The sequence below is a fragment of the Echinops telfairi genome, unplaced genomic scaffold (assembly GCF_000313985.2).
Source record: "Echinops telfairi isolate 266 unplaced genomic scaffold, ASM31398v2 ScPeMD7_7469;HRSCAF=8507_0, whole genome shotgun sequence".
NCBI classification, from domain to species: Eukaryota; Metazoa; Chordata; class Mammalia; order Afrosoricida; family Tenrecidae; genus Echinops; species Echinops telfairi.
The window spans coordinates 96,775,839-96,796,877 of record NW_022111372.1 but is presented as its reverse complement, the minus strand read 5'-3'; the positions used below and the strand labels follow the sequence as shown (position 1 = coordinate 96,796,877).

General features: G+C 48.5%; 2 protein-coding genes and 1 non-coding gene across 6 annotated transcripts in view; all 3 read right to left on the bottom strand.

Moving 5' to 3' along the window:
* Positions 1–3,897, bottom strand: part of DNAJC18 (DnaJ heat shock protein family (Hsp40) member C18) — a 30,780-nt gene extending 26,883 nt beyond the window's left edge. For both annotated transcript variants that reach the window (XM_045284628.1, XM_004696656.2), the window contains exons 1-2: positions 3,808–3,897; positions 1,733–1,916 (exon numbers count right to left, since the gene is read on the bottom strand). In XM_045284628.1, the coding sequence (XP_045140563.1) occupies positions 1,733–1,916; positions 3,808–3,847 (224 nt within the window). In that variant the 5' untranslated portion in view covers positions 3,848–3,897. The remainder of the gene's footprint in view (positions 1–1,732; positions 1,917–3,807) is intronic.
* LOC115873578 lies at positions 2,390–2,496 on the bottom strand. The gene has a single exon (XR_004048477.1). It is a non-coding gene; the product is annotated as a U6 spliceosomal RNA (small nuclear RNA).
* A 5,504-nt stretch (positions 3,898–9,401) lies between the features above and the next one.
* On the bottom strand, positions 9,402–20,207 carry ECSCR (endothelial cell surface expressed chemotaxis and apoptosis regulator). 3 transcript variants are annotated; one of them, XM_045284795.1, is made up of 10 exons: positions 20,142–20,165; positions 18,637–18,742; positions 16,020–16,064; positions 15,679–15,729; positions 14,891–15,031; positions 13,657–13,767; positions 12,960–13,058; positions 12,721–12,757; positions 11,527–11,623; positions 9,402–11,342 (listed from the first exon to the last, which is right to left on the bottom strand). In XM_045284795.1, the coding sequence occupies exons 2-10, from the start codon at positions 18,641–18,643 to the stop codon at positions 11,334–11,336; spliced, it is 597 nt and encodes a 198-aa protein (XP_045140730.1). In that variant the 5' UTR covers positions 18,644–18,742; positions 20,142–20,165; the 3' UTR covers positions 9,402–11,333. The 3 variants fall into 3 exon arrangements, with proteins under 3 accessions (XP_045140730.1, XP_045140729.1, XP_045140731.1); XM_045284794.1 differs by lacking the exon at positions 18,637–18,742 and having other exon boundaries at positions 20,142–20,207; XM_045284796.1 differs by lacking the exons at positions 12,960–13,058; positions 18,637–18,742 and having other exon boundaries at positions 20,142–20,207.
* Between the last annotated feature and the right edge of the window lie 832 nt (positions 20,208–21,039).

The following is a 21,039-nucleotide window of genomic DNA, read 5'->3' as shown; positions in this document are numbered from 1 at the left end:
GTGTGTATGTATATATATATTTTGCTCATGTATTTTTTTATCACGTTTTGTGCAATATTATAAATTTTGAATAACATCATGGGATCTATACAAAATGCTACCAGTGAAGCTGGAGTGGCCCCAAGCAGAGAAAGGACATGGCATTTCAAGAGAAAGTTGGACTCACATTGAGGTCTAAAGCTGTGACTAACCACTATCTTAAGATAAGTGAGTCCAGTGTATGGAGCATTGTAAAAAAAAAAAGAAAGGGAAATCGTGGAATAGATGCTTCAGCTATGTCAGCAGGCACCAAAACCTGGCACTTTTTATGAAATACCTTTGAACTTGTATTGAAAATCCAGCTTTTCTGTGGGTTACACTGCATACAAAATATGTGTTAATTGGTTGTTTATGCTATTAATTAGGCTTCTGATCAGTAGAATCTATTAGTAGTTAAATTTGGGGGGAGTCAAAAGTCATAAAGAAATTTTCAATTACAATGAGGGTTGGGACCCCTAACTGATGTGTTGTTCAAGGGTCAACTTTACTGAAGTTATCAAGGATTTCAATTTACTTGGGTCCATCATCAATGACCATGGAAGCATCAGTCAATAAGTCAAATGACATATTGAAGTGGGCAAATCTGTTGCAAAACATCTTTAAAAATGTTCAAAGGTGAAGATGTCATCTTCAGTTGGGTCTGACCCAAGTCATGGTATATGGTAACCAACTGCTCATGCTACTTGGTCCTGCTTGCCTCACATGCTAAACAAGAAAGACTGAAAAGGAATTCATGAATTTGAAATATGGTGTTGGTGAAGAATATAGACTATACTATGGACTGCCTGAAGAACAAGCAAATCTGTCTTGGAAGAAGGACAGCCAGAATGTTCCTTAGAATCAAGGATGGCAAGACTCGGTCTCCTGTCCTTTGGGCATATTATCAGGAGAGACCAATCCCTGGACATCACACGAGGTAAAGCAATGGTTCAGTGAAAAAGAGGAAGAGCCTCCATGAGATAGTTCGACACCACAGCTACAACAACAGGATCCAACATAGCAAACGGTTGTGAAGATAGCACCAGGTACAATAATAATAAAATAAAATAACAACAATAATAAAAAGCCTTGGTTTATGGTTAAGAATGGTCTATGCTGAAGAAGGTACATCTAAGTACCTCTATGGACACCCGAAAAGAATGTATATTCTAGTGTTGTTGGGCACTCTCTTAGATCTCGCTGGTTTCCCCTGCCTTTTTTTGAAGTAGAAGCAGGGCAGTCAGTTCAGATTGTACCTTCATACTCTATCTTCATCCAGTCTGCCTTCTGCAGTCAAAAAGCAATTGTGCTTCAACAATCATTATGATCATAGCAGCATGCAATACTTGCACAGGCACACCTCAGTTTATTGTGCTTCACGTTACAGTTTTGTTTTTAACAAATTCATGATTTGTGACATTCTGCATCATGCAAGTCTATCGTTGCCATTTTCTAAAAAGTATGTATTTACTCCGTGTCACATTTTGGTAATTCTCACAATATTGCTAACGTTTTCTAATGCTACTGCAGAGATATATCAAGTATAACCTTTCTATGTACTAGGAAATAAACAAGTTGTGTGACTCGCTTGATTGAGATATTAGCTTTATTGTGGGCCTGGAACTGTGCCCACAGTATCTCAGAGGTATGTCCGTAGAGCACATGTGGACCAGGCACTGTTCTCATCGCTCACTTAATCCTACCACAGGCTCACCTTTGCACCCCAAGCAGCTGCTCCTCTGTGTAAGTGGCACTCCCTTCACCCTGTCGGGTCTGCGTCCACTCATTCTCAGCCTTTTCTTTCTGTGCCTTCATGCAGTTACAGCAACCACAAGCGTCATGACCCTCCGGAGGTCTGTCTTCTGAGTATTTGTTTCTTCTAATTGCATCAATATAGGCTGCAAAGCAATAGCCCCTCCATTAGATCTTGGTTTGTTTCTGCAAATCAGCTTTGCCACCTGTCTGAGCTTTCTAGGAGCTTGCTTGTAGGCATAAACTGGTGAGTGTGAGGCCAGGTAATTAATGTCATGCTGACTTTTAAACATCAATATAATGCTACATATTCATCTTCCCTAAAACAGCGAACCCAATCCACTGCCATCACTGTGACAACGTAAGAGTACGGGAAAAATGGATGCCAATCAAGAAAAACTTGTAAATGTTAGAAACATGAGGCATCATGTCCACCAAACAGTCATCAAATAATTCTGACTCGGAGCCAGAAAAGGGATTCTGCCCAATAGAACTCCTTTAGAGGGAAATCTGTTTCTCTGTGGTCTATGGTCAAAGGTGATATCGCTCATGAAAGAACCCTTTTTGTTGCCATGTCCCCACTGTGATGAATTCAATGATTTTAAGCCAACAATTTTTTTTTAATATGGAACGCTTCACGAATTTGCGTGTCATCCTTGCGCAGGGGCCATGCTAATCTTCTCTGTATCGTTCCAATTTTAGTATATGTGCTGCCGAAGTGAGCACTAAGCCAACAATTATAGAGCTAATATGCATGTAACATTTAACTGGCTAGATTGGGCAAATGCGTATGAAGAAGACCTATTACTGACTACGAGGTTCTACTTTAATGGGAGAGGACCCAATGAATAAAAATTCATGCACAATGTAAAGAAGAACACATGCAATGTAGCCAATGAGAACAGAGTTCTCCTGTCTTATCTAGGTTCGAGGAAAGACCTGAAAAACCTTTTGATCAAATGCGACCACATCCTTCTTTCCTAAGTGACTATCCACTGCACCTAGTCCACACTTCTTATTGTGGGCCCAACCTGCCTCTCCAGCCTCTTACCACACACTCCTTTGCAATCTCCTCTCCCCAAACCAAACCAAACTCGCTGCCATCAAGGCGATGCCGACTCACAGCCACCCTATAGGACAAGGTAGAACTGCCCTTGTAAGTTTCCAAGACTGCAACTCCTCAGGAGTGGGCTGGTGGTTTTGAACTGTTGACCTTGCAGATCCCAGCCCAAAGTGTAACCACTACGCCCCCAAGGCTTCTGCAATCTAGCCTGTTCTAGCCACACTAAATTCTTTTCAGAATCAGTGGTTTTCTTCTTCCCTGTTTGTTTCCTCTGCCTGCAACCCTCACTGGGTCTGCTCGGCTGACTCCAGTGTATCCTTCATGCCTTCATATGTGACCTCTGAGGTTGTGTTGGGTGCCTTGACGGTGTGCTCCCCAAACCTTGACTTTGCCGTGTAGTTCGGGCTAACTGGCTGTCAGTGGTCCTTCCCTAGCAAATTCCCGCTGCACCTGCGTGCTCAGTGCACGTCATGCACGACGGATCAATACTTTTTACCTGACTGCAGGAACGAGCCATGAATGAATGGCCTGTTCAGAATGGAAAAGACGGGCCTATGGGCTGGGGGGTGGGGGGACAAGATCAGCCTGGAACTGGATCCGGTGGCCCAGTTTGGCAACAGGGAGATGGGCCCGGTAAATACGGTGCAGGCGACTGACTGCATCACCCTGCCGGCCCGGCGCCGGTGGGCCCTGGGCGGGGCACGGGCGCGCGGGCCTGGAGGCAGGAGGCAACAAATCGTCCTTGGTGACTGGGGTCTCTCGACGTGCCCCCGCGGCTTCTCTTTTCCAGATACCAGCCCCAGTCCGGGGCAGGCCTGCACTCCGTCCAAAACCCCCTCGGGCTGGCGCATTCGCACGAGCCTCCCTCCCTCACCCCAGGCCAGCATCTTAGCCCGTAAGCGCCGTCAGGAGGCCGGCCACCTCTGATCCCTTCCAGACCCGCCTAGGCCGACCGACCGACTTGGACCTGGTACCTTCCGTCCAGCGTTCCCCGCTGCTCAGCGTCGCAGCCATAGCGGTTGCCTGTCAGCAAGTCGGCCGGCCTCCCCCTCTTCTGAGACTGAAAGGAAAGGGGGCGCTAGCGCGGCTGCATGCTGGGCATTGTAGTCTTACTCCTATGGGGTTGCGGGGCACGCGCCCGGGCATTGGACTACAACTCCCGGCAGGCTCAGCGCGAGGGGCCAGCGGAGATGCCGAGAGGGGTCTAGAGCTCGGACCTTGCGGGGAAAGGCCTGTGGAGACGTTCGCTCTTCGCTGACTGCGGAGAGCCACACATGTACACTAGGAAACTGGTGATTCCGGGCCGCATTTCACCGCGTCTGTGGAGTGGGCATGGCGACTCCCGAGGAGGCGCGATGGACGACCTATCTGGGAGGACTTCCCAAACGACGCCCTAGAACACGGTGACAGCTTGGCTGTTGGGCTCAGCGATGCTTCTGAAAAATACACGATAGTGCCTCCTCTGTGCAGTGTGGGCTCGGCCCTGGGGATTTAGAGATGGATAGAGGATGAGCCAAAAAACTAGGACGGTGCGGTAGATTTAGGGGGTTAAAGGGCCGTGTAGGAACACACCTGGTCCCCAGTTCCTCAGGCACAGTTCCAGGCTGGCCGTGTCCTTAGAGGGGCGGCTACGGGGTCGGGCTAACGGCCAGCACTATAGTTCTCTCTTGGCTTTTCCTTGTGTTTTCCAGCCCTGGTGGCGCTGCCGCATAAGCATTGCACTGCTAAGTGCAGGGTCAGCGGTTTGGAGCTACCGGCTGCTCCGTGTAGAAGAAAGGTGAGGCTGGCTGTTTCTTTAACGACTCGATTTTACGGCCTGAGAAACCCCCAGGGTCTCTCTGAGTCAGAATCACTGGGGAGCAGTGGGTTTGTCCTACTTTGGGGCCATCTGAGACTTTTCCTCCCCCTTCCAGCCCAATCGTTTCCTGGGCTCTTCTCCAACCTTTCTGAAGGACAAGACTCTAGGAAATCAATGAAAAGGAAATGAAGAAATAGTCCAGCTGGTCCTCACCCAGGTTTATATGGAGTCTAGCAAACAATAAACGCAACTCTCACCTAGGCAGATGGGCACAATGTTCTCACCCACTGCCTCGAGACTGCAGGAAGGTGTGCCTTAAGAAAGCCAAAAATCGGGTCTACTAAAAGGGAAAAATGATCATGTTCATCGCCAAGTAAAACCTTATCTGGAATTCACTGAGATCTTACCTAAAAGGGCTAAAGCGGTTATAAAAATCAAGTAGCAACTATAAGGAGCCCTGGTGGCATATCGGTTACTCTGCTGCTAACCACACCGTCAGCAGTTTGAAACCAGGAACCCCTGGCTCCTCGGGAGAAAGACGGAGCTTTCTGTATAGAGTGCAGCCTGGGAAACCCACAAGGGCAGTTCTGCCCTGTCCTCTAGGGACGCTATGAGCCGGAATAGACCAAGGACGGAGAGTTTGAGTTGAGGGCAACTATTTAGATGGTTGGAGGTGAGGTGGGTCCTAAATTTGAAGGGTCAAAGCCCCGGATGACACGCAGGTCTAGCCTTTTTCAGGATTCACAAGAACTTTCTGTGGAAAAAGCACAGGCCTATGAATTAATAATGGTTGTAAGTTTGGAATTCCACAAAGTACTTTATGACCACAATTAACTAACTCCCTTCATCTCCTTTGGTCCCAGTTTCCCCCATTTAGAAAATGAGACGGTTAGATTAGATTCACTCATTCAAAATCACTGCCGTCCAGTTGAAGACCCTGTGGGTTTAGGACGGGAGCTTCATCTTCCTCCTACAGAACGGCTGGTGGTTTCGAGTTAGCAGCCCAACACTTGACCCGGCACGCCCCCGAAGCCCCTTGGGGTCAATGAATAGTTTTAAATTAAGGAATTCTTTGGACTTCGTGTGAAGATATCCTGGGACTTTTTACTTGGGGTGGGGGGGTAGGAAAGAGGGGGAAGGCACAGTAAGGGAGGACTCTTACCTCCTTACCCTTCTTCAAACAAAGCAGTTCTACTTTTTTGGTATATTGTGTGGTCTAATAAAGGGATTTATTTGTCTACTAAAAGAGAAAAGAGATATTTTAAACTACCAACTAGTTGACCACCAAAGGCTTGTGTCATTTCTAAAATCAGTTTTCTCTCAAGTAATTAAGGATAATGTTCTGCCCACATAATAAACCCTATGAGTTTGGAGGAAGTGACAGCTGCCTAGATGTTTAGTAATTTTTGTATTTTCTCAGGAGAGAGAATTTAGTATAGTATTTAAAAGATTGCTACGGAATACAAACTAAAGTATTTAAGCCTCTAATCTCCCATGTAATGTGTACTCCATAAATGCTAACACTGTTCTAGACTGGCTTAGAGGAAGAGAAGTAATGTCCCCCTATGACTTGATATTGTAAGTCAGCAGTGGGAGGATGCTGTTGCTGGGTGCCAATGAGGCTATTCCGACAGAGAAGAACTGCCCCATAGGCTTTCCTGGGCTATAATCTTTACCGAAGGAGATTGCCTTGCCACCTCTTTTCTGTCAGAGCCAATGGGTAGATTCAAACCATTAACATGTGAGTTAGCAGCTAAGCACTTAAGTATTGTGCAACTAGGGCTTCTTAGTGGGGAGTGGGGTATATCGAGTATATCAAAGGTCCTGCTATGTCTGATTGGAGCCATGCCATACTGTCTGGCAATCGCTACCTATGAGTCAGGCAAAATGCACAACACTACCAAAAAAGGACTGCAAGTTGCTATGCCCTGTCTTCTGGCCCTTGACCCCAACCACTGAAGCTGGTGATCTGCATCTTCTTCCAAAAATGAAAGAACATGGCAAAAACGAGCTGACATGAGCCATCCAAAATCAGATCTATTACCATATGGCCTTAAACTTGAGAGGCAAACACACAATTCTGGGACTCCACATATGGCCAGCTTACATACTCTAGACGACAGTGGGTTCCCAGAAGACTGGACACTGAAGAAGTACTGTGCTCTGTAGCCAAGGGACCTGATTAGGGATGCCCCTTACCATCTCAAATACTGCCATGTAGTTGTACACTTCAGCACATTTACACCTAAATTAAATGATCAGGTATTTGAATATAAATATTCTCTAGCTTGGAAAGGCCAGGGCTGCTCTACTGCATAGATGTACCATGAAACCGAGAGCCACCAGGCTATGGTCAGATGTGCTCAGAGGTGTCAGAGAGCCATGAATCAGACATACCTGGCAGAGAACAGGGGGGTTAGGGAACTGTAGGGGATAATGAGATTGAGAAGGGACACTATACATTGTGGGGCTTAGGAAGCAGAGTTCAGATTCAGGGGTGCTGGGAAGTGAAGGCCTCTTGGAGATAACAGGTACCTCAACATTCTCCCCACCTCCTTATTCTCTGAAATCTCTCTCTCTCTCTCTCTTTGTAATCCATTCTTTTCTAGATTTGGTTCATTTAATTCTAGTCCGGCAAAAAGTGGTTCAACATTACCACCATCTCAGATATTGCCATGTAATTGTATTATTTGGCACACATACACCTAAATCAATCATTTGGGATGCATTTTCCTATGACTGCAGGTCGAATAAGAGTTAGATTGTTAAGAGTGCAAAGTCTTCAAACGCACTAGCTCCTCCTTAGAAGAAAGGTGAGACTGTCTGCTCTGTAAAGATTTACAAGGTCTTGGAAACCCGATGGTGGGTAGCTGTGAATCAGAATCAACTAGATAGTAATGGCTTTTGGTGTCACTAGAAGTGACCTAGAACCCAAACTTCAATATTTCTGTGCTAGGTGTTGGTTAAGTTCACAAGCCACTCAATAAAAAAAGACTCCCCACTTTCAAATTCAGTGTCTGTGTTGTGTGGAAGGACACGTTGTGGGCGTGCAGAGCACAGGAGGAGGGAGCTAGGGGAGTAACCAGCAGGTAGAGTGAGAGAGTAACTAGGATTGAGATTAGGGAGAAGAAGAGAGGTGAGATCTCAGTGTAGTTCCTAAAAAAAGAGGGAAGCGTTTAGAAAGAAGTTTGAAGAGGAAAGTAAGGTAACCACCCACTAACCAAGGGAAGCTGGTCGTCAACCAGACCACAGAATGTGTTACAGCAGGTGGCATAATGGTTACGAGTTAGGCTGTGAACTACAAGGTTAGCAGTTCAAAACCACTAGCTGGAAACAGAAAGATGGGATTGTCTACTCCCATAAAGAGCTACCGCCGTGGAAACCCACAGGGACAGTTCTACCCTGTCCTATAGGGTCATCACTATGAGTCAGGATTGGCTCGGTGGCAATGAGTTTGAGCCTGCCTTTGGGAACTTTGGTGCAAGAATTAGGTCAGTGAGATCCTTCAGCCACTAAATTGTTTTATCTCGGGAGAGTCTCAGCTTTCTAGAAGGCACCTTGACTTATTTTAAAAAACCATTTCTGTAGTGAATTTTTGTTGGCAGTACTGAGGTTTGCCATGTGCCCTGTGTTGTTGAGGTGTTGGACCTGCCCCATCCGGCCCTGACTAAATGAAATTAGTCCCCTCTCTGACCAGGTCTGTGCACCTGAACTGGTTTGTTAGTTGCCCTTCCACTGGATGAGAGAGAAAATGAGATCAGGGCAGTCACAGCAACCTCTTTACCCCCCACCACGCATTCCTGTTTTAGGGCCTATAATCCTGTGTGGGAACAGGAAGGAAGCTGACTTGTAAATGGCTACCATCCTGTTGTCTAGACATCAAAGAAGGGATGTAGGTAGTCTCAGGGACTGCAGAAGGCTGCATTCAGACTTCCTGCTGGAAGTGAGGTCTAGTGGGATCATTTGCATGAATAGGATTCCTCCCGCCCCATCCCACCCCAGGAGAGCCTCCTTGACTGCAGGTTGCTGTAGAGCAGGACTCAGCATCAAGTGAGTTCACCCTGTTCCCATTCCCAAAGGGTGGTTACTTAGCAAAAGGAAAATCCGCAGGGCTCATGTGGTACTGCAGTGTCCGTGTAAAAGCCTGTGGGTCTCAGAAGATATGAATCACCCCATCTCCAACTACACACATAAGTACCTTATGACGACCGGCTCATATTTGAAGGATATTGTCCAGAATCCGGGAAAAGTTTATGGCCTTAGAATGGAGCCATCACCTGCTACCCAGAGTTCAACGCATGTCCTTGACCTGATGATCCAGGATGGTAAGCACCCCAGGCAGTCAGAGGAACAAAGTCAATTCAAACAGAACCCAGCACATCTAGACATTGTTATGTCACCTGGAGAGTTCTAGCCCAGTGACAGCTTATTATACTGGAACTGACTAACGTAAGTCATCTTTCTGCAGTGTGGCTTAAATGACACACTCTGACTTGTCTCTTAAAACCGTACTTTCATAGTGGTTACCCATTGGGCAGAGATCTGCCAAGTCAGTAGTTTGAAACCACCAGCTGAGTTGAGGGAGAAAGGTTAGAGGGAAAAGAAAAAAAGCTTTCCACTCCCATAAAGAGCTACAGCCTTAGAAACTCGCTGGGGGTGTTCTACCCTGCCATGTAAGGCCGCTATGAGTTGGCACCAACTCGATGGCAGTGAGTTTTTCGGATCATAGTTTGGGTACCTAGGAAATAGACTCTGAGACTCAGATTTTCATGCCAAAGATTTATTGGAGAGTGTTCCTGGGAACAACAGTGTGAGGGGTGAGAGGAGCAGGAACCGGTGGAGGGAGAAAGGGAGACCAGGGGTCTACGGCTTCATCCCCAGCTCTACCTCCTAATCAACTAGTCTTAAACCAGCTGTGAGCCCTCAGCAGCCAACACTCCCAGCCACCCACCGGGGAACAAATATTTTGATCTTTGAAGTGGGATCTTGGCGGTGTTCCACACTGTCTGCAACAATTGCCAGCTAATATTTTTACCTTGCAAGTATTTCCACATTTATTATTCCATTTTACCTCCCAGTAGCCTGTGAGGTAGACAGAGCTACTTGGGAGCAGTCTTTCCTATTATCTTATGGGATAGCAAACACATGCTCAGCATCCCAGAAGATTACCCTCGGCTTTGCCTTGCCACCTATTGACTTCTGAACTCAACACATCGTGTTCTTCTTCTTCTTTTTTTTTTCTTTCTACTTTTAGAGTCTATGGAAATGTGGAACGTAAGAATTAGAAAAGATAGTGAAGGCCAAGTAGTCCAGTCACCTGACTTTAAAAGTGAGGAAACCGGCTCAGAGACAGCAGGATGATTTGGTCAAAGTCAAGTTGTAACTCGGTGGAGGAGCCCAGCCTCATCACCAGCTTTCTTTTCCCCAAGAACAGTTTTTCATTACCAACGGTGTGCTGGAGTTACAAACATGAGTAGGTTACAGGTCCAGCCTTAGTTGATTTTATAATCCAGGCAGTTTCTTCAGTCTCACTTGGAGAGTTTTAATGAGACAGAGGGGCAAGTGAAACTTTTTATTCTATGCTTTCTCATATCATCACTTTGCAAAGTCTAAATCCAGAAGAGAATAGCGTATTGTTCCTTGAGAATGCGAGAGCAGGAATGGTGTTCCCCATGTCTTCCAAACTGCTGCCTAAGTGATCCTTGAAAAGTTCAACCATTTCTGCAGAGAGATCCAGGTGACTCTTCCATTGACCCTACCCATCCAAACGGGTGTCATGGCGAAGGTACCTGCGACTAAGGAAACAAGCACTGCCTTTCTTTTTCTCCCTGAGCAGCAGGATTTACGTGGTTTTTGGGTTCTCTTTCTAGAACACAAGACAACAGTGGCATGAGGTAAAGTGGGTAGGTTTTCTGTATATAGTGCCATGAACTTAGCCTCATCCAAACTTGCCCATTCGTCTTCCCACAGCTAGGACCGGGATGATGCATGTCCACCCTGGGGCAGGCAGAGGACAGTTGCCTTCTTATTATTCAACTCTCACCACTGGAATTTCCTAGATGGAATGCTTTGTGCTTCCCATGTTCTCTCTCTCCAGATGTGATCCTTTACTGGTGATGATTAGTCATACTTTACAGTCCTTTTTCTTACTCCCCTGTTGGGGGTGCTTAGTCACCTCAATCCTACTGAATAAGCCAGGTTAACCAAGACAGACCTGATAAATATTTCTCTTTAGCTTCTAGATTTCTCAGAGAGCTCCTCACAAAGGTAGAACCCCGCATACACATTCCTGGCCTAAGCAAGGTGATCCCAACGCTGCTAGAACACTTGGTAAAGAGATGGGCATGGGAACAGAGACCTTAAAAGAAGTTAGGCTATAGACCAAGAAATAATTTTAATACATAGTAGAAAAGACCAATCTGCCTCATCATTTTCCTTACTGGTCCTCTTTCCCAGGACTGAGAAGAAGATAGGAGCAGGTGGCTTTGTGTCTAGATTGGCTATTCATAGGGGAGAGACACTGGTACTGGTAGCTCATTCTCACATCTGGAGGAATGCTGGTGTCATTTAGGTTTGGGAGTAGATGTGAAACAAGCAAATAATTTATATGTAGTTCATTGTCACTAGCAATCCCATCATTTCCTGCTCACAGTCACAGGGCAGCAGCCTCATCCTTGGACCTGTGAGGCCCCAAGGTCGCCTTTACAGAACCTGCAAAATAAGCACAGAATAATGAGGGAGGTTGAACTTCTTCGAAGTGGCAGGATTGGGAAGAGAGGAGGAGAAGCTGAGTCTTTGGGAGTATCTCCTTTCTGACTCAGGAATTGGAACTGGAAGATAGGAGGAAGGAGAAGGGAACTTTGGGACAGGGAGGAAGTAAAGATGAAAAACACACCTTCTCTGCCGAGGAGCACCCTTTGCTGTTATTCATGTTGATGTTCTTCATAGAAATGAGGGTGATGCTGTTTTTCTCACCTTTGGCTGTGGAGCAGCTAAGGGTTGAGAGGGAGTCTGGGTTATAGAAAACAGGAGGGAAGATAATGGGGACTTAAGAATCTTTGGGGTTGAAGCTGTTGTGTTTTAGATCTTGGTTTTGAAATTTTAACATTTTGGTGGTGGACCATAATGAACTGAGAGCTTTGCATTCTAAATGACCTATATTTATATTTTGGTTTTAGTGCATCACCACTTGCCTAATCTTGACCAAGTTAAAGCTTCTCTTCAGCCTTATTTTATTCATGGGTTAAAGGAAGTAATATTTGCCTTGAAGACTTACTGTGAGGCTTTGAGGTAATATTTCAAAATGTCTATCACAGTGCTTGGTACATGCCAGCCACTTACTTGCCCACAGCCGCTGAGTCTATTCAGGGTCATGATGACAGTACAGGACAGAGTAGATGATCCACAGGGTTTCTAAGACTGTCACTCTTTCCAGGAGCAGACAGCTTCATCATTCTCCTGTGAAGTGGCTGGTGGGGTTGAACCTATGACCTTGTGGTTAGCAACCCAACACTTAATCCACTGTGCCACTAGAATGCATTCCTTAACACATTAAAAACAACAACAAAACACTGCCACTGAGTTGATTATGATTCATAGCAACTCTAAAAGGGTTTTCGAGAGGCTATTAATCTTGGAAGCGGAAAGCCTCATCTTTGTCTCTCAGAGCAGCTGGGGGGTTTGAACAGCTGACTTTGTGGTTAGCAGTTCACACTTACTTGACCACCACACCAGCGCTCCTAGCTTGGCACATTTAGTAACTACTAAACAAGTGGTTCCTAAGCACAGTGGAAAGGCCTCCTTATTTAAGAGGAGAGGTAGATTAGCATCTAAGTTCTTACACTTTCATGAGAGGGTTTTCAGGTTTAGCTGTGAGGCTGAAGAGCTCTAACCCTTCTCCCATCCCTGTCGCCTGATTGCCTCCTTTCAAGTCTCTCCCTGTCTTGTTCTGCCCACCCAGTGGCTCTGTGATGGCTGTAAGGAGTGTGTGTGTGTGTGTGTGTGTGTGTGTGTAAGTCATGAGGTGCTGGTTCCCTATTGGAGATGGAGAGTGGGGGATCAATAAAATACCCCTCTTTAACAGTCTTACCTTTCAGATATCCCTGAACTTCCTGGTTTCTGAGGATCTGTGAAAAGCCAAGGCACAGATCAGGAGTCACATGCTGTAACTCAGATACCCAGCCTACCCCTCAAAGTCCACCCAAGTAACCTCTCACACTCGATGGTGCTGAACTGCCCATCCCTCTTTCTACTTCAGGCTAGGTCTGAGCTATGGACCTTAGCTCCTGCTCTCTCCAGCAAAGAGGGGCCCTGAGGCCAGGGCTTTACCTTCAGACTCCTTGTTTTTCCGACACTTAAATCTTAGACTGACCACACTGACTAGGACAATCACCACCACCACCAGGATGACAATGAAGCTGATAACACCTGAATAGGGATAAAAAAAAAAGTGGGGTGAAGAGGAGGTTGACAGGACAAAAGTGGGCAACAGGGAGGGAGGGGAAAATGAGGACCTAATGTCGGGGGTTTAAATGGAGAGAAAATGTTTTGAGAAACGATGTACAAATGCGCTTTACACAATTGATGTGTGTATGGATTGGGATAACAGTTGTATGAGCCCCTAATAAAATGTTAAAAAAATAAAATAAAATAAAATGCATGTGCATCAAAAAAAAAAAAAAAAGTGGGCAACAGGAGTCTCAAATTCCTTTTGCTAAGTACTGGATAGGCAGGCACCAGAAGCAAGATGAAGCCTATTTCTTTGTTGAACAAGTTCAACAAGCCTGCTACCCCTAGCCCAAGTGGGACATCCTCCCCTGCCCGTGCTCCCATAGGAACATGGAACCCATCAAAGACAGCAGATTAACTGGGGGGCAGTGGAGGTTCCCTCCCACCAGAGCTATTCCTTTAGCCAACCTCTCTTGGAACAAATGGATAAGATTTGAGCTTGTGTTTCTATACCCAGAAGTCTACATCAATTCCAGGCCCATTCCCTCCCATGTCCCGCCTTTTCCCCCTGACTCACCGAATGCAGCCACAGTAAGCACCGACTCTGATGTGGGGGTAGGCAGGATGGTCAAGTATTCTCCCGTCTTCAGGCTCATGGCAGTCGTTTGGGGGGTATTTTGGGATGGGTCTAAAGATGGGGTAGGGGATAAGTATATCGGTGATGGAAACTGACATGGCCTCCCATGGAGAGCTAGTTTCCCTCTACCCCTATCCCTCCGGTTAGAGATGGCTAGGGAAACACACACCCCAGACGTCCTCCCTGTCACTTCCACCAGATCCCACGAGGTGGAGGTCACACCATGATGGTAAGTGGCCATGTGAATGGCACTGCTGACTTCTCAAGCTGCAGGTTCCAGAGAACTCCAGGATAATCAGGATCCTCCCTTGAGGCTTGTTCCACCTCCCCGTGAGGCCCAGAGGAAAGGAGTCTGTGCCCCCGAAATAGGGACCCAAACCGAGCAAGGTGGAATCATCTGTGTTTTGCCAAAGGTTGAAGTGGGTGGAAGGAAGGGCACGGGATGTCTGCCCACAGGAGCTAGCGAAACAAGTCAGGCTGCCAGTTAAGGGGCACACGTGTCTGTCCTCGGGAAAACTGGTATGGCCACCTCCTTTCAACTCCTCCTCTATGCTGTACGTCAGGCCTGATCACGGTTCCATTTTCCCATCTCCCTGCACCCCCCTCCCAAGTAGGTCTGGGTAATGTCAAAAAAAAACAAACCTCTCAAGCCAAGGAGTGAGGAGAGAGAGGGGAAAAGCAACCGGATATACCTCCACTGGGGCCACCATTGCTCCTGCAGCAGCTGCTGCTGCGTGGGACCCTGTGCCTGCACCATGAAACACGGCCAAGGGGATGGTGTCCTCTCCCTCCCCGTCTTCTCCCATGTTCATTGACGAGGGCCAGCCTTCACTGAGAGGAGGGCAAACCTTTCCCCAGCATCCCCCTTCCTCTTTCCCATCATTTTGGGTTCTCCTACTCTCCTCTCTTCCTCTCTCCTCCTTCCTCAGCCCAACTCCAGGCTCCTTGAACCTTCCTGGTGACTTGGTCCTAGTTCTTGTGTCTCCCCACCCACTAACCAAACCTCCCGAATTCTTTCCCAAACCAGGGTGTCCAGCCAGGGGTCCTGACTTCAAGACCCCTAGTGCTAGAGCAGGACGTGAGCCTCCAGAATGGGGGAAGAAGGAGCCCACCCAGACATAACCCAGTACCCTTCACCCCTGCCCCCTGCCTGGCCCCAGCCCTGGCCACTTACCAAGTCCTGAAGTGTGGAGCTTTTGTGGCTGCGACTGAGGCTGGCCCAGGGAGGACAAAGACTGATCACCCATGGTGCTTGACCTAGGCGTGGTGGGTTCACTTGTTACCACGGGCTCTCGTGAGGCCTTCTTGGGAGGTTCTGTGGGTCAGAAAGTACGCCTTATCCAGCAGTGTGGACAGAGAGGGCTCTGTAGTCCCAAATCTTGCTTTCTGTCCCAAGAAAAGGGCCATTTTCTCCCTCACATCTGCACCTCTACCTGCACAGCTCCCGGGTCTAGAATATGCCCATCACTTCCACCCTGCAGTCTTCTCAGGTCTCAGCTTTAGACGTCACTCACTCAGAGATATCTTTCCTGACCCCACTTGGATATCTGAAAGTTTTGTCCCCAACCCCCACCAAATTTGAAGTGGCTGATGTGTTTCTGGGCTTCCATAGCACCTTCTCCCCACCCCCATCTGAGGGCCTGTTTACTTGTCTGTTAGCCCATTTGTTTACATTCTCCTTTCGCACAGGAACGGTATCTGGCTCCGTCCTCCACGGAGGGGATTTGTAGTCTGAACAGGAGAGTACCTGGGGTAATAGTGCCTGGGGTAACACAGAACTAGGGCTGCTAGGCTCTGAGGGAGGGCCATCTCTTGCAAGGTCAGGGTCAGATACGGAGTTGGAAGCGGGCAAGCTTGGCGACATCCCACTCTGCTGGCCATGCCAGAACCCTGGCTCCAAGCCAGACGGAATGACTGAGGACATGGAGGGGAAGGGTCTGGCAACTCGTTGTATGCGCTCACCTGTGTGGGGAGAAGTTGTCTCTGTGATCAGACTTCGCCTGCTGACAGCGCCTGAAACAGATCATCGAAGCTGAGGGATCGGGTGCTGTCCAGCTCGTCCTCCCTCTCTTCTTCCTTCTATCCGGTATCTTCCACCCTCTCTCCCTGCCCCACCTCCAACCGCTCCTCTTTGTCCTCTTTCAAGGCATGTTAGAATAAGCCAGGTGGGGGCAAATCCCCATCTGCGCTCAGCTGTGGATGGCCTGAAAGTTTTGTTCCCAGCTCCCCATCACTGGATGTCAGTGGGAAACGGACCCAGAGCTCCTGTCACCCCCCTGCAGGCAACATGTATTTGGTCTTACCCTGAGGACTAGCCGTCTCGGATGTCGTGGGCTGAGAGTTGTGTCCTGTAAGAGACAACATAGCATGTAGGCTAGCTTGGTAAGTCTCCTGCCCAGGCCAGCTCCCAGAGTGGAATCTGGGCTTTTGATTCTCTAAGTGCCCCACGATGGCAGAGGACTGAAGGATTGGGGCTCAGGTTCATGACACTGGCTTTCTCGGAGATTGTGACCCAATAGCTATTCACAGCCATCTCATGGCTCAGGCTTTTCTCTCTTTCACCTTCAGGTAGTTAGTTTATTGTGCCAACCTGGCCGATAAACACATGTGGGGTTAATTGAAGGGCGGAGGGATAAATGGCTCAGTGAGCCTCGCCTTTCCAGTTCTCGGGTCTCTTGCTTTCTGATGGTCGGACTAGGGTGCAGCTGCCTTAGCTAGTTCCCTGCTCCAGCTGGCAAGTCTCACTTCTGCAAGACATCCCTGAGGAGAAGCCACATGGACCTACCCCGATGCAACCCTGGGTACTGGAGCAACCATGTGGAGACCCCTGCCAGCACTGAGATGCTTACACATTCACTGACTCGGCTTTCCTCCTGCAGTTGGCATCCTTGGGTCTGCTTTGTGAGATGGAGGAGGACTTGGTGGATTGGTGTTGGACATATGGGTTAATGGGTTAATGTTGGACTTGTGAGCTTGGGCAGCACTGGGTTGGGATGTTTTCTTTGATGTGCACTTAACTTTTATATAAAACTCTCTTTTATACATGAATTTTCTGTGGATTTGTTTCTCTAAAGTACCCAGACTAACACCCCCCACCCCCCCCACGTGGGTCTTAGAACCAGTCTGGCCCAAGGTCCGGGCAGGTTGTTTTAAACCAATGACACATCCAAAGTCAGAGACCAGTGGTTTGTTTAAACAAGAGCCCAGGACTCCAGGTCCTTAGGCTAAGGCTCCCAGCCTCTGTCACCGGGCCATTCCTTTTCTCTGGTGGGTCAGGGATCCACCTGGATCCACCTCCAAGAAAGAGGACGGAGAGATGTGAGGAATAAGATAGGGATTTGGGCTCCTATCTCGGTTCTCTCTCCGCCTGCCCTCAGCCAGAGGGAGAGTCCTGCACAGGAAGCAAGTCCTGAGGTATACAGAGACAGAGAGCTGAGAACAAGCCTCGGAGTTACCCTCACAGGAAGTTTACTCTTGCAGTCACTGCCAACTTTAGAAACGGCCCTTGTTGGCTAAACCCAGAGAAGAGGTCCTTGTGAGGACCAGAAGGCCCCAGTCAGAAGCTCTCACTTGCTTTGTGCGTGTACGTGTGCATGTCTGTGAACCTCTCTGCAGATGTGCGTGTGCACGCACCCCATTGCCCATGTATGCATCCTGCTATGTGTGTGGGACCTGAAAGGTCAGATGGTGTTTGCTCATTTTCCACAATGAAATCATTCTAGAAACCTGTGAACAATGTGGAAGGAAAACAACGTGGGGAAGTGGAGCCGCCCAGCCTGGTTCCCGTCGCTCGGCTTAGCCTAGGCCTGTAGTCCCTGGCCTGGCCCTCCGGCTCCCTGGGCCTCCTCATCATCGGAGAAGCACTAAACCCAGGCCAGGCGGTGCAGACCAGGCGGCTGGGTGCCAGGGGCCCGCCCCAGCTGGTGGCAGCCTGCTGCTCTGTTTATTTTCTTTAATCCACTGCCTTCCTCCGTGGAGCTATCATTCGGATAATGTGGAATTAACTTTTTTCCAGGCCAAATCTTGGGCCAGGTTTTTTTTTCTGGGTTCCCATCTCTGGTGGCCCATTGGGTAAGGGGGGAAGAGGAGCGTTCAAAAGCGTGGCAACTCCAGGCGACAGAGAATCCTTCCTACCTGGCGTGAGGACAGAGAATGACCCTGAGAGAACCTAGCCCAGCGGTTCTCCACCTTCCTCACGCTGCGACCCTTTCATACATTCCTCATGTGGTGGGGACCCCCAACCACACATTATTTTCATTGCTACTTCATCACTGTCATTTTGCTACTGTTATGAATCAGGTGACCCCTGTGAAAGGGTCGTTCGACCCCCAAAGGGGTCACGACCCACACGTTGAGAACTGCTGACCTATCCTGAAAACGTCCACCAGTATGGACCCAGCAAGCCTCCACTCTGGTGGAGGGCACAGTGTCCTGCCGTTGTGCATTTACCTGGGAAGAGAACTAGTTTCGAAGGAGTTCCAAAGTCACAAGCTGCGGGCCGGTGGCCTGCTCTCTCTCTCTCTCTGTACCTCTGCTTCCTCCCTACCCTCTCTCTGTTTCAATCCCTTCTACCATGTTCTTCAGGAACCTAGTTTAATAGTGAAAGTCTTGGATTTTGGAGTTCAAATCCTGGCTCTTTCACTTACTGTGTGCCTGGGCCTCAGTTTCTCTTCTTTAAAATGCCTATCCAGCCATACTTGGTTTTATTGTGCTTGGCTTGGCTGCCCTTCGCAGACACTGCATTTTTGACAAATTGAGGGTAGGTGGCAACCCTGTCTCGAGCAAGTCCATCGGTGCCATGTTGTCCAATAGTGTATGCTCACTGTGTGTCTCTGTCGCACTAAGCAATTCCCATAATATTTCAAATGTTTTCATAGCGCTGTTGCCCCCTGAAAAGACTAGAATATAGTGTAAACATACCTTTCATATGCCCTGGAAACCAAAAATTGTGTGTGACTCACTTTATGGCAGTCCTGACTTTATTGCAGGGACCTGGAACCGCACCTGCAATATCTCTGAGGCACGCCTGTAAAGCATTTAACACGGCCTGGCTGTTAGTCCTTCCTCAGTACGTGATAGACATTTGGGGGGGTGAGGGTGAGGGGTGGGCATTCTCTCCAGTCTTAGAAGTCTGCCCTGCCTCTGTAGATCCACAGGTGTGGGGTCTGGATAGCCTCAGAAGGATCGCTCAGCTCACCACAATGACTGGAAACAGTATGCCCTTGAGCTCTTGGGTGAGAGGTTAGGAAACTCAAGGGGTCCTAGGGGCTGAGGGACAGTTTATCAAGGCATTTAGTAGCCCTGATCCTTGCCTGGGATGGGACAAGCTAACGAAGCTGGGAGAAACCTAGATTTGTGAAAAACTATCTCATGTGTCTTCTTTTTACTTGAATTCTTCTTCTGCCATCTTTGCAGTTTCCACAACAACCCTGTCCTCAGCCCCAGATCAAATCTGTGACTATCCTCCTTAGGGACAGCAATCAGTTCCCCACCCCCACCCCAGGCTCTGGGCCTTTGGAGCTAGCTGGCACCTCCAGGCAGAATGCTCTACTCTCCAGCCTCCTTTCCCCACACAGCTGACTAGGTTCCCCTCACCCCTCCCCATCCACAACACTCTTCAGCTGCTTCTAGCACAGGTTCACGGACTTCCACAGACAGCTGGTGGAGGGTGAGAGAGGGAAGGGATGGCCAAAGGGAAGTGGCTGCCTGTGAGTCACCAGCTCCTGGATTCTTTATGGTTCCCAGCAACTGCCCCCCAATTAGAGGATCCCTCATGAGCCACGGAGCCATGTCTGCAAAGGGTTGTTTCAGAGATCCCTCCTCTAGAGGTCATCTCTTCTAGCCCCCTGGGCAAGGCTGACGTAGACATCCTCCTTGACAAATAGTTCTTTGTGTTTAACGGGAGTCCCTCTGGCTGTGGTTTGAGCTTATAACCATTTGGAATTTCCAGATTGGTCCTCCTCTTTGAAAGAAGGGGGGAAAAAAAAATCACTGGTGAAGGCTAAGGTACAGACCACTTTGTACTCGAACCGTCCACCCACGGAGAGCACTCTAACCAGAGGGTAAGGTGGCGGGGCAGCCAGTTTCCCAGGCCTGCGCTCACCTGGGAAGAGCTTTCCAGCCTTAGTCTCATATCAGACAGCCACATCTTTTCAGGAGAGCAGCCTCTGTCAGGGACCCAGTCCTCCCTGGAATTTTCCCATAAGAGGGTTTAACCCTATCTCTTATTACCCCTGCGCCTGACAATGACCACCCTCCCACCCCCAATCTGACTGATCCTCTTGGTGGAAATTCCCTGGAAATTCCCTTGGTGGCCGCTCTGGATGAACAGTGTGCGGCGTGTGTGTCCTGAAGCAGGGACTGGTGCCTGGGACTGCCAACCTCTGGAGAGAAACCGCTGGAGGAAGGCGGCAGGCTCCTCTTACCTTGGAGCAGAAGGAAGCCCAGGATCGCCCAGCCCAGCTGCGGTGCTCCCGTGGTCCCCATGTCGGCTCGGTATGTGGTGGGCCGGCAGCCACTCCCAGCAGAGGCTCTGTCCATAGTGGAAAAGAGAGAGGGAGTGCTGGGGCGGGGTGGGGGGTGGGGGCTGGCTCTCCAGGAGCTTCCTGTCAAAGAATAGAAGGAAACAGATTGGGACTGGCTCCAGGGGCCTCACTCAGTTTGGTAATCCAGATGAGGATGTGAGGCTTCAGCCCCAGTGAATCACTGAGGGTTCTAGGCAGCCTGGGTCAGGGCTGCTGTGGCCTCTCCCAGGACCTGTGCACATAACCAGGGACAGTGGCCTGGCCCCAATCAGCCCCCTCCTCTTCTCTGAGATGCCCCTCTCTACATGCCACCTGGAGGTCTTCCTGCAGTTTAACACCAACCCCATCCAGTCCTGCTTGAGGCCTGAGGCTTCTCTCCCATGAATGAGCCCAAAGATCAGCCCACCAGCCGCCCATACTCTGTAGACTGAATTCCCCACATTCCTCTTGCTCATAGCTCCTGATGCAGATGAGATGCCCCACATCTTTCAGGGGGCATTATTACTTTGAAAAAAATATATTACTTTTTAAAAAACATTATTACTTTTAAAACAATTATTAGCACAAAATCCACATGTCCTACAATCCAATAGTTCGATCATATCAAGAAGAGTTGTACAATCATCACCACAATCACTTTTAGAACATTTTCTTTCTTGTACTCATTGTTATTAGCTCCCCACTTCCTCCAACCTCCCCTGCCATACCCCCCAAGGAACCGTTAATCCAGTTACTGTCTCCATGGACTTACCTGGCCTGGATTTCATATGCAGAAAAACATACAAAAACCAAAACAACC

What these genes read in the sequence shown, in the direction of transcription:
- ECSCR (XM_045284794.1), bottom strand. Translation starts at nt 20,202, where the DNA reads ATGGGGACCACGGGAGCACCGCAGCTGGGCTGGGCGATCCTGGGCTTC. An exon ending in GGGCTTCCTTCTGCTCCAAG is followed by an intron (nt 16,065 to 20,141) that starts GTAAGAGGAGCC and finishes TGTCTCTTACAG; the next exon opens with GACACAACTCTCAGCCCACG. An exon ending in AGTTCAGGGATATCTGAAAG is followed by an intron (nt 11,624 to 12,720) that starts GTAAGACTGTTA and finishes CTCAACCCTTAG; the next exon opens with CTGCTCCACAGCCAAAGGTG.